This window comes from Heloderma suspectum, chromosome 5 (assembly GCF_057233095.1).
Source record: "Heloderma suspectum isolate Gila_16-S chromosome 5, 16-S_ref, whole genome shotgun sequence".
Classification (NCBI taxonomy): domain Eukaryota; kingdom Metazoa; phylum Chordata; class Lepidosauria; order Squamata; family Helodermatidae; genus Heloderma; species Heloderma suspectum.
The window spans coordinates 40821207-40833570 of record NC_139462.1 but is presented as its reverse complement, the minus strand read 5'-3'; the positions used below and the strand labels follow the sequence as shown (position 1 = coordinate 40833570).

General features: G+C 41.1%; 1 protein-coding gene across 1 annotated transcript in view; it reads right to left on the bottom strand.

Moving 5' to 3' along the window:
* Positions 1-12364, bottom strand: part of AP1AR (adaptor related protein complex 1 associated regulatory protein) — a 30152-nt gene that overhangs the window by 11163 nt on the left and 6625 nt on the right. The window contains exons 2-6 of the mRNA XM_084855875.1: positions 9975-10023; positions 7940-7966; positions 6226-6251; positions 5307-5403; positions 3146-3244 (exon numbers count right to left, since the gene is read on the bottom strand). Coding sequence (XP_084712001.1) covers positions 3146-3244; positions 5307-5403; positions 6226-6251; positions 7940-7966; positions 9975-10023 — 298 coding nt within the window. The remainder of the gene's footprint in view (positions 1-3145; positions 3245-5306; positions 5404-6225; positions 6252-7939; positions 7967-9974; positions 10024-12364) is intronic.

The window sequence follows — 12364 nt, the reverse complement described above, 5'->3', positions numbered from 1 at the left end:
ATATAAAGAAGAGGATTCCTTTTTATTCCATAATACCAATCCATTATACTCCATATTGGCCTAGCATTCTACTCACCTTTGATTTAAATTCCCCTCTTCCAAAACGAGTTAAAGAAGCCAGGGAAACTGGTATAAGTGCTGTCCACAGTGTTGCCTTGCAAACCAGAATCAAACTGTGGGTTTGAAATTCTGGTTTGTAGGCAGAGTTTAAGCTAGTCTCCTTGTTCTGATGCCACAGGAAACTGGTTTAATAAATCAGGAAGTCTCCTATCATGCTGGGTGTTCAAGAGGAGAAGGCAAGAGTACTTATTTATTCATGATCCAAGAAATCATGGTTGGAGTAGCAGCATGGTAACTGAACTGGGCCAATGTGTAACTGGGAATATTAATTTCTGATGCTTGCATGAGATCCATGTTTAAAATCTCTGCACTACAAGTTCAAGGCATGCTTCTTTATGATGGGTCAAGGCTGCTAGGGGAGGAGCTAAAAAGAAAAAGAAAAAAGGGGGGGAGTAAAATAAAGCTAGAAGAGAATGGGGAAGGAATCTAGTCACAAGACATTTAAAAATTATCAATGGAACGCCTTGTCACTGATACCTACCTACAAGTTATTACCCTGCCCTTCTGCCAAGGAACTCAGTGAAGCATACAGAGTTCTTCTCCCACCCCATTTTACCCTCACAACACTGTGAGGCAAGTTCTGCTGAGAGATGGTGAGAACGAGCTGAGGTTAGCGAGGGATGCTAAAAGCAACAAAAAGGCTTTCTTCAGCTACGTGCATAGTAAAAGGCAGAGGAAATAAATGGTGGTTCATCTAATAAATAAGGATGGCAAAATGATAACAGATGACAAAGAAAAGGCAGAGGTGCAATTTCCTACTTTGGCTCAGTCTTCTCTCAAAAGAGGGTCTATGACACCCCCCCCCCTCCTGCCAAAGGCAAAGTACAGGCCGAAGGGGCAGGATTGCAGCTTGAGATCGATAGGCATATGGTCAAGGAACACCTAATTACTTTGGATGAGTTCAAATCTCCAGGGCTAGATGAACTGCACCCTAGAGTAATAAAGGAACTGGCAGAAGAACTCTCAGAACCACTGTCTATTCTCTTTAAGAAAATCATGGAGGACGGGTGAAGTTCCAGATGACTGGAGGAGGGCTAATGTTGTCCCTATTTTCAAAAAGCGTAAAAAGGAGGAACCTGGGAACTACAGACCAGTCAGTCTGACATCAATCCCTGGGAAAATTCTGGAGCAGATGATAAAGCGATCCATCTGGAAGCACCTTGACAACAATGCCGTGATTACTCGAAGCCAACATGGATTTGTCAAGAACATATCCTGCCAGACAAATCTGATCTCATTTTTTGATCAAGTAACCTCCCTTGTGGACTGTGGGAATGCTGTAGACATAATATACCTCAACTTCAGCAAAGCTTTCGACAAAGTGCCCTATGATATCCTGATGAGCAAACTAGCTCAAAGTGGGCTAGATGAAACAACGATCTGGTGGATCCACAGTTGGCTACAGAATCGGACTCAAAGAGTGCTTATCAATGGGACCTTCTCAAACTGGGGAATGGTAACGAGCAGGGTACTGCAGGGCTCAGTCCTGGGCCCAGTGCTCTTCAACATTTATATTAATGACCTGGAGGAGAAGGTGCAGGGAATGCTGATCAAATCTGCAGATGACACAAAACTGGGCGGGACAGCTAATACTTTGGAAGACAGAAACAAAATTCAAAGTGATCTGGATAGGCTGGAGCGCTGGGCAGAAAACAACAGAATGGAATTTAATAGGGATACATGCCAAGTTCTGCACCTAGGAAAAAGAAACCAAATGCACAGTTACAAGATGGGGGATACGTGGCTCAACAACACTACAAGCGAGAAGGATCTTGGAATTGTTGTAGATCACAAGCTGAATATGAGCCAACAATGTGATGTGGCTGCAAAAAAGGCAAATGCTATTTTGGGCTGCATTCATAGAAGCATTGCTTCCAAATCCCGGGAAGTACTAGTTCCCCTCTACTCAGCACTGGTTAGGCCTCATCTGGAGTACTGTGTCCAGTTCTGGGCACCACACTTTAAGAAGGATGCAGACAACCTGGAGAGGGTTCAGAGGAGGGCAACAAAGATGATCAGGGGACTGGAAACAAAGTCCTATGAGGAGAGACTGAAAGAACTGGGCATGTTTAGCCTTGAGAAGAGAAGACTGAGGGGAGATATGACAGCGCTCTTCAAGTACTTGAAAGGTTGTCCCAGAGAGGAAGGCCAGGATCTCTTCTTGATCATCCCAGAGTGCATGACATGGAATAATGGGCTCAAGTTACAGGAAGCCAGATTCCGGCTGAACATCAGGAAAAACTTCCTGACTGTTAGAGCAATACGACAATGGAACCAATTCCCTAGGGAGGTGGTGGGCTCTCCCACACTGGAAGGCATTCAAGACGAGGCTGGACAGCCATCTGTCAGGGCTGCTCTGACTTGGATTCCTGCATTGAGCAGGGGGTTGGACTCAATGGCCTTGTAGGCCCTTTCCAACCCTACTATTCTATGATTCTATGGCGATCTTGGTGACTCATCAGTGAACTTCATGGTTGAGTGATGATTTGAACCCGAGCTTCTCTAATCCTAGGACGACACTAACCACTATGCCACACTCAGTTTCAGTATAGGATCATGTTGCATCTCCTTCACTCGCTTTACAAGCTCCTTATCCTAGATTTTGCCATATAATCTCCTTGCTCCCAATCTATACTTTCTACTATGCTCAGACACAGTACTATGTTCACACTGACAGTTCTGATTCAGAATATTTAAAAAATTCACCTTACGTTCATGAGTAGAAAGATAACTAAAGGATAAATCCTACACTCTTCTGCAACAGAAGTATGCAATTATCATCTCAAGAACATTCTAAATAACTGTCCAAACATTATCCACTCACCTGAAGTTCAACAGTACAAAACCTTTCAATATGTATATAGATGTCCTGTATAAAATACTTAATACTCAGCTTACAAGAAAACAGAAACTACTACCAACAAAGCTTCACCTTGAATGTTCTGTTTAAGAAAGCATATTAAACTAAGAGCAAGATACATAAAAGAGGCTCTGATACATATATTTTGGGGTCTTCTCCCCTCACCTCCAAGAGCTTTCTCTGCTTTGCTGCCCTGGCTGCTTCACGCTGCGCAGCATATAAAGTCTCCTCTTCTATTCTCAACTTCTCCTCTTGTATGGCTAACTGTATATGAACAAAATAATAAGGGTTAACAAAAGAGAACCTAGCTATCTCTCCTATGAAAATAAGTGCACTAAATATAAAGGAAAAGTTATTCATAAAAAATATGAAACAAAATTTACCAATAAGATTGTTTTTAAAACCAGGGAAGTCTTTTCATACTATCTTCTAACATCAATTTTAATGAAATTATGCATATTACCTTGATAAATAAGTATTCCTTGAAAAGCAATTCTAGTTGTAGCTCATAAATGTATTTCAGTGGTCACATACAGATCTCTGTTGTACACTTTTATTCAAGATGGTCATTTAAACCATTTTAACCTAACGGCATTAATATATGCAAGATTAGGGAGAAGACTGAAAATGAACTTTGAGCATTTGTAAACATAACTCATAATTAAACATAAGACAGAACTCACTCCTACTATAAAAACAAAACATCAATAGGGGCCTCTTTCATGCTTCCTGAATACATCAGTCCCTGAAGGAGACTGGGTACTTCCTTACTCAAACCCGGAGCAAATGCTGTTTGAAAATGGCAAGTGCTTTTATACAGCATGGAATCAACACAAACCATGTTATTTACCATGGAAGTTGCTAACTTGGGCAGATTTCTTGATACTTGTGTGTGTTTTGAGTGCTGCTTCATAGATGTACATTTACAACTGTCTGTACACATAGCAGGGAACTGTTGTCAATCTGAGCTACCTGGCATATATGTCTGCAAGACAGGCATTGCTGGAAGCACATTTGTTGCACGATACAGTTTTATGGGTGCATATATGTTTTTGCACATATAAAAATATAATGTACGATACAGCACTTCACTATCAAAACAGAACTTCTCTCCTCTCTTCCCTGCCCCTAACATTAAGGTAGGATTGAAGACTCAGGTTTGTCATGAAATTTCGTTCCCAAGCCAAATAGCCTTTGTTGGCTTTTACCAACAAAGGATATGCAAGTGACTTGCATATCTTCTTTCCATGCTTCCATTGGGATGTCCAAATGAATACTTATGCACCTGCTCACTCCATGCTGAGATGCGTTTCTGCTTCACGCTCCTTCATTTATTAAAAAAAATTCTATACCACCCCTCAACTAAATATTTCCAAGACATTTTACATGAATCCATCATACATAATAAAACTGCAATAATCAATAAAATAGCTACCACCGCTAAGAGGCAGTGCTAAAAATAGTAAACAGCAGACATTTTTAAAATATATCAAAGCTTGGGAAAATAAACAAGGTCTTTGCCTGGTGCCTAAAAAAGGCAGACACCAGGCATGCCTCCCTGAAGAGAGAGTTCCAAAAATGGGGTTCCAGAAGCAGGGTGCCACAACCAAGAAAGCCATCTCATGCATCTCCACAGGGAAAATTAAAGAGTTGGCACTTTGGATGTACTAACCCAGTTCAGACAATCATTCCAGGCTTCATAAACCATGGCTTATGATGCAGGGAATGAGCATCTGAGCCAAGCACCCCTCTCTTTCTGGTTTGTATTTAGCCAGAGTTCCTCGTTACATCTGAACTGGGGACCTCTGGGTCAAAATGGCTTATCTTGCCTTAAGACATTAAGCCAGAGTTCCCAGGTTCAGATGTAATACAAAGAAGAAATGGAGCACTGAAGCGGTGTGTAAGGGGAGGGCGAGGAAAGCTTGTTCTTAACTTCATAAACCATGTTTTATGACATCTGGAATGATTGTTTGAACTAGGCCTACATCAGAAGTATGGAAAACGCATGAAAAAGTACTTGTTCACCCTATGTTGGCACTTCCTTGTAACATTCAAAGCTACCCACAAATGGCTGCTTTTATATTACCTTTTTTCTCCACAGCATTTCTCTGTGTTTCCACTAGAGCTCCAGTTAAGGTTCTCACTGCCTTAACTACCACAGTTTCTTATTTTTCCTCCTTCACACCCTGTCCTGTCAACTTTGTTGTTAAAGATATTCACACTAGCTGCTTCACTCACCACACCAAGCTTCCATCTTTGTCAGCTAGTTATTGAGACCATTATTTATGTATATAAATGTGCTTCCACGAGCAGTTACTATGCTTACCTCTGTCTGAAGTTTATCATCTAACGTTCTTTGTTTTTCAGCAATGGAATTGTAGTGCCTTTCTCTTAGATCAGCAAGTTCTTCTTCAGTCAAAGGTCTGAAGAAAAGGTAGAGGAAAGAGGTGGCACATTTATCAGTCTGATCCATCTCAGGGCACTATGGGTTGTATCCAATGATGCTGTTCTGCCAGTAGAAGGAAAAGGTTGGCAGAACAGATTTTGTCTTTCTTATGGCAGCCACCCCCTACCCAATCTACTGCAAAGGGCTGAGGAATTTCCAGAGAAGATTTGGAGTGTGCACAGAGGACCACAGGGGGAAGAGGACAGGGAAGTATTGTTGCGCAAGTGGACTTCAACTTATGCAAGGACTGGATTGAGCCCCATATATATGAATGCAGGCTTCCACATGCAAACCTCAGATGGATGAGGAACCAAGTGCAGAAACAAGTCTTGTGCATGCAGTTCCCCTTTCTGGGCCAACAGCAGGGGCCGGGGCAGGTACAGCCCTTTCAAAAAAGTTAAAATCCCACCAGCTGTTTGATGAAGACATGGGAGTAAGGCCCGAATCCAAGCCCACACCTAAAAGCTCTGTTGTATTTAGTTATAAGTTCTGCCAAAAATGGAAGAGGGAAGCTGGAACTAAAAAAAAGAAAAAGCTGAAATGTAGATAACATGCTTCTGTAGTGACACATAAGTAAAACGTGTCCAATATTTTAAAAAGCATACTGTACATTATTTCTTTTCAACACCCCCTTTTCATTTTTTGCATGTTTTTATTTAGACTGTGAGCAGGGATCTGCTTATTTTTATCCACTGCAGCAACAAGTCTTCTTTCACGAGAATTACTTATAAAAAGGATGAAGTAAGAAGCATGGGGAGAAGGGGAAGGGATGGAACACTTTATAACTATAATATCTTACCTTTGGCTGCTTCCTGGACTTTCACCCTGTTAAAATATTATATGCTTTGTTGAAGTAAGTTATAACAATGTTATTATCAAATTATATTCAAAACAAATCTAATTTAACAACAACAACAAAACACCCAACCCCTTTTAACAAATCAAATCAGTGTTAAATGTATCAACAAAAATGTATGGATGAAAAAGACTTGTGAATATATTTCATTCAAAAATCTATAAATCCATCAATGACACCTTGGTGCAAAAGAGCAGGCTGACACATCATGAACACAGCTGTCTTTGTAAACAGCCCTGCTCAGCAACAATCCTAGGAAATATGGATCTCAAAGCAATTATCAACTCTCCTTTATGGGGATATCAGTTTGTGAAGTTGTCTTGCCAACTACTGCTGTCATTCGTATGCTTTCCCAGTTATTTGTTAAGCCTCATAAGTATTCCTTTGACTTAGGGCCAAACTAGATGCACCAGCAACATCTCTCTGTTTAAGCCCAGTCTGCCCAAATCACATATAAAACAAGGGGTATGGACCCTTGATTTTTAGAGCAAAAAGCGACGTGTGTCAAGATAAATCCTCTTCGTTCTTGTAGCTTGCATCCCTACAGTTGTTTCCGCCAGGCATTTCCCCCCCCTCAACTGAACTCCAATACCAAAAGTGAAACCAGCTGGAACAAAAATGCTTGAAAGGAGAAGCTATACATGGTGTGGTCACTTCGCCTCATTCACATGCCTTTTTTCATCCACAAATTGGAGATCTACCGTTCACTTCAAACTTAGGTCACCCCAGTTATATATAAATAAATGGGTCTGCTGCTATTATATCTGGTTCAATTCTCAGCTATAACATGGCCTACAGCATCAGTCATTTTCCTTTTCTACAAAAACATATATAGCTTAGCAGCAGAATGGAAACGCATGGCTCTAGGCTACAATGTGATAAATAAATATTGTTAAATATTACTGTAAAACATTTTACCCCACTCTCCAGCCAAAAAGCCTCCTTGAGTGTCTTGTGTAAGATCAACAACAAAAAAGGCTCACAAGCTTACAATCTAACTCAAGATAAAAGGAAAATTAATGGGTAAATAAACTGAGGCACCAGTACCAAAAGTTATAAAGTTTTTATAAGGACCAGCTTGAATGAAAACAGTTGTTGGAGAGAACAAACCAAGTGGAGCTACTGAGCTGATGGAATGGTCCTACAGTCCCTTCCCTCCCTCTGCTATGGCCAGGGAGAATGGCTGCTGTTAGATGACAGGAAGAAGCCCAATGGAATGAGTCTCTCAGCTAACATTTACATAGCACTTTCAAATTTTCAAAGCATTTCACATACACTGTCTAGTAATAATCCTTACAACAACTAGGGACTTCCCGATTTGTAGTTCACAGCAGCTATGCTACACCAGCTCTCCTATGTGTTGACTTACAACTAAAACTAAAATATCTTGTAGCTTCTCATCTAAAGAGGACAGGATTTTGATGACACAAAGCAAAAATGATTCAAGAACAGAAAATTGTCTGTTTGTCTTAAACACCACTACAGAACAGAAGTTTGGGTAGGATGGGGGAATACTCTCCTTATTTAAAGAAGCCATACAAACCTGTTTCCTTATGTTCCCAGTTCACTACCATTTTGGACTATCCTTGTTTCTTATCTGCTTTAGGAGCTCATGATCTAGTTTCTACTGACTTTTAATCATCAGGAAAATACTTACCTCATCACTTTCCACTAGATTCTCAAACTGCAAATAGATACAATAATATTTCAATTAAACTAAGAATTACAGTTCCAAACTAACATGTATTTAGTCATATGTACTATCTCATAAGTTCTTGGTCTTGCTCAAGTACCTATGCAAGCTCAAGATAAAATAGGTGTTGTACATGGCAAAGCTTAAAAACATAAATCCTACGAACACACATCTAGCTCATAGTTATATTTGTTATGTTACCAAGTTCATATTTTTCCTACTGCAAAAGCAGTCATAGTCATGGGTATGAAAAGTCCCCAGTAATAGTGCTTTAAAGATATTGGGCTAAAGCCAGACTTAGCTATACTTAGACTAAACCCAGTGGAATCAGAGACGGGATAGAATCATAGAATCATAGAATAGTAGGGTTGGAAGGGGCCTACAAGGCCATCGAGTCCAACCCCCTGCTCAATGCAGGAATCCAAGTCAGAGCATCCCTGACAAATGGCTGTCCAGCCTCGTCTTGAAGGCCTCCAGTGTGGGAGAGCCCACCACCTCCCCAGGTAATTGGTTCCATTGCCGTATTGCTCTGACACTCAGGAAGTTTTTCCTGATGTTCAGTCGGAATCTGGCTTCCTGTAACTTGAGCCCATTATTCCGTGTCCTGCACTCTGGGATGATCAAGAAGAGATCCTGGCCTTCTTCTCTGTGACAACCTTTCAAGTACTTGAAGAGTGCTATCATATCTCCCCTCAGTCTTCTCTTCTCAAGGCTAAACATGCCCAGTTCTTTCAGTCTCTCTTCATAGGGCTTTGTTTCCAGTCCCCTGATCATCTTTGTTGCCCTCCTTTGAACCCTCTCCAGCTTGTCTGCATCCTTCTTAAAGTGTGGTGCCCAGAACTGGACACAGTACTCCAGATGAGGCCTAACCAGTGCTGAGTAGAGGGGAACTAGTACTTCCCGGGATTTGGAAGCGATGCTTCTATGAATGCAGCCCAAAATAGCATTTGCCTTTTTTGCAGCCACATCACATTGTTGGCTCATATTCAGCTTGTGATCGACGACAATTCCAAGATCCTTCTCGCTCGTAGTGTGGTTGAGCCACGTATCCCCCATCTTGTAACTGTGCATTTGGTTTCTTTTTCCTAGGTGCAGAACTTGGCATTTGTCCCTATTAAATGCCATTCTGTTGTTTTCTGCCCAGCACTCCAGTCTATCCAGATCACTTTGAATTTTGTTTCTGTCTTCCAAAGTATTAGCTATCCCTCCCAATTTTGTGTCATCTGCAAATTTGATCAGCATTCCCTGCACCTCCTCCTCCAAGTCATTAATAAAAATATTGAAGAGCACTGGGCCCAGGACTGAGCCCTGCGGTACCCCACTCGTTACCTCTCCCCAGCTTGAGAAGGTCCCATTGATAAGCACTCTTTGAGTCCGATTCTGTAGCCAACTGTGGATCCACCAGATCGTTGTTTCATCTAGCCCACTTCGAGCTAGTTTGCTCATCAGGATATCATGGGGCACTTTGTCGAAAGCTTTGCTGAAGTCGAGGTATATGATGTCTACAGCATTCCCACGGTCTACAAGGGAGGTGACTTGATCAAAAAATGAGATCAGATTTGTCTGGCAGGACTTGTTTTTGACAAATCCATGTTGGCTTCGAGTAATCACGGCATTGTTGTCAAGGTGCTTCCAGATGGATTGCTTTATGATCCGCTCCAGAATTTTCCCAGGGATTGATGTCAGACTGACTGGTCTGTAGTCATGATTAACTTAAGTCCCATTGATTTCAGTGGGTTTACATCATGTATCAGTAAGGGTGCAATCCTATTCATGTTTAGACAGAAAACAATCCTATAGCTCCTAGCATCCCCCAGCCAAGATGGCTGGCTGGGGAATCCTGGGAGTTATAGGACTTCCTTTCTGTCTAAATATGCATAGGATTGCATCCCAAGTCTTTTGCATGTTTCAGCCAGCAAATGTGAGACTGATGATTCTTCTCCTATTAGTTCCAAAGTGTGAGTGATAGTAAGCTTTGGAATTGAAAGCCTTTACTCACCTCTATAGTGAAGTGTTCTCCTGTTGAGCATGTCCTAAAGTACTTTGATCTAGAAAATACACCAATATTACCACAATTAATTCAATTAATTCTTAGAACAGTTTTCCCATCACAACCTTTCAACATGAAGGCCCATGTAGCTTTAATAGTTGTCTATGAGGGAATTTTGATCGATGTTTCTCTTCAGATCTCTTTAAATACTGTCATGAGAAGCTGCACATAACATAATTCCCTCTTCCACACAGCTAGTAAAGATACAGGTGCCCTTGAGATATAAAATTGGTCCTCTCATTTTAATACATATGCAACATAGAAGAGCATGAAATCATAATTCCCAAATAAAGTGTCAAGATTCATGAGAATCACTAGTTCTGGCATTAGGTCTTAGAAGGATAATGAGGCAGATACAAAAGACGCTACAGCAGTATAAAGGCTGTAGTGAAACGTCCACTCCAGAGGGAACATCCTACATTTGGCAAATGAAGAAGATCCACTTGGCTCTGCCCCCTATCAGAACGCTTTCTGCAGCGCTTATTTCTTTCTGCAGAACAGGCAGGTGCAGGGTTAGGTGAAGCAAGAAGCACAAAGCTATTAGGATAACTATATGACGAGCTGGTCCATCTTTCTCCCAGGTAGGACTGAACTACTTCACAAAAAGGGACAATTACATATTAAAAAAATCTATGAAGAATAATTTGCATAACCCCATCCTTATACTGAAATCAATGAGAACAAGAGAGATACAGAGAAAGAAAACAAATGTTTCTTTAAAAAAAAATGCTGTCCCCCACTCCTCCTTTTAAAAAGAGTCCAATGCCACGTTCTCCAGGCAATGAGGAGTGTGGCATTCACCCTGTAAAGAAGGGACTGACTGGTACAAGTGTTGAATTCAGGTAGATTCACTACACTGATATACTCACCTATCAATTTAGGCACAATATGACAGACAATGAGAGTTGTCTTTCTGCAACTTATGGGGTATGTGGCAGCTTACATCAAATATATAATGGGTTGGAATCAGAGTTTGAGAGCAGAGCAGAGCAAAGCTCTCCTCATGGGACAATTCCATTGCAGGAAGGGGCAGGGGGGGGGAGAAGCATCTTTTGTCATTTCCTCCTGCACTTGTCTGAAAAGCTGCTCTGGAGGGTTGGGGGACCCTCTGCAATACTGTGGGAGGAGGCACAGGGAGGCTATGTTGAAATTGGCAAAAACGGATCCCACTCTTCCTCCAGTGGGAGTCTCTACTAGACCTTAGGCCCTTCAGTTCACAGAAAGGACACTCTGGAGCTAAACCAATGAATTCAAAAATATACTGGTCAGTCTTATCATATGCAAATCCTTAACTGTCATCTGGAAGCATAAATAACCTGTAAAATAACATTTGGAATGCTAAGAACTTGTACAAGTTAAGCATTTTAACTGTTTAGGCATAATAAACATATTGCTTTATAAAACACAAGTGACAGAGTGTGCTGGCTTTAGTTATTCTCCTGACAGGATGACAAAAGTAAGCCCAGAGCTCTAATTATATTCCCAGAGGCTTTTTAAGAATTATGTTGTCATCTCTCTAGGAATAAAGTGAAAGCTGACAATGAGGCCACTGAAATTAGACCTGACCTAGTTTCTAATTATGCCTGCAGCACGCAGACAATGGATCTTTTACAACAAACAATTTAAGCAGAATTTCTAGAACATAATTCAATTTTTGAAATATAAAAAATCGCTTATGACAAATTCATGAAGGATAAGGCCATCAATCACTACTACCTCCAGTATCAGAGGGACCTCCGGTATCAGTCCACCTCTGCATTTCAGTTGTTGGGAAGCATGAGCAGGAGGGTGTTATTGTGCTCCTGTCCTACTTGTGAGCTTCCCACAGGCAGCTGGTGGGTCACTGTGTGAATACAACCTGGACTAGATAGGCTTTTGGTTCGATTCAGCAGGGCTCTTATGTTCCTTCTTTAGTTATTGTAGCAATTCATAAAATAAATATCAACTCCATTTTAAAAAGTTTGGGTGAACCCCAACACACTAGGACAATAGTGGATTTGGAGATCTTTACAACAGGCATGGAAGTGTAAAGAAGCCTTCCCCAGCCAGACGCCCTCCATATGTGTTGGACTACACTTCCCATCACCCCATCCAACATGTTCATTTAGTATACTGGTTGGGGATGATGGGAAGTGTAGTCCAACACATATGGAGGGCGCCTGGTTGGGGAAGGCTTGTGTACGGTATACTGTGTACAAGCTAGTTGTACAAATGTATGTATGAATAATCTGATTGTATATTGCTCGGATATCTGCAGGCAGAACAGGGTTGATAAGAGATATATGTTCCAAGTAAAAAACTGATCAAAAACAGTTTTAAAAAGCCCAAGTTCATTGTTT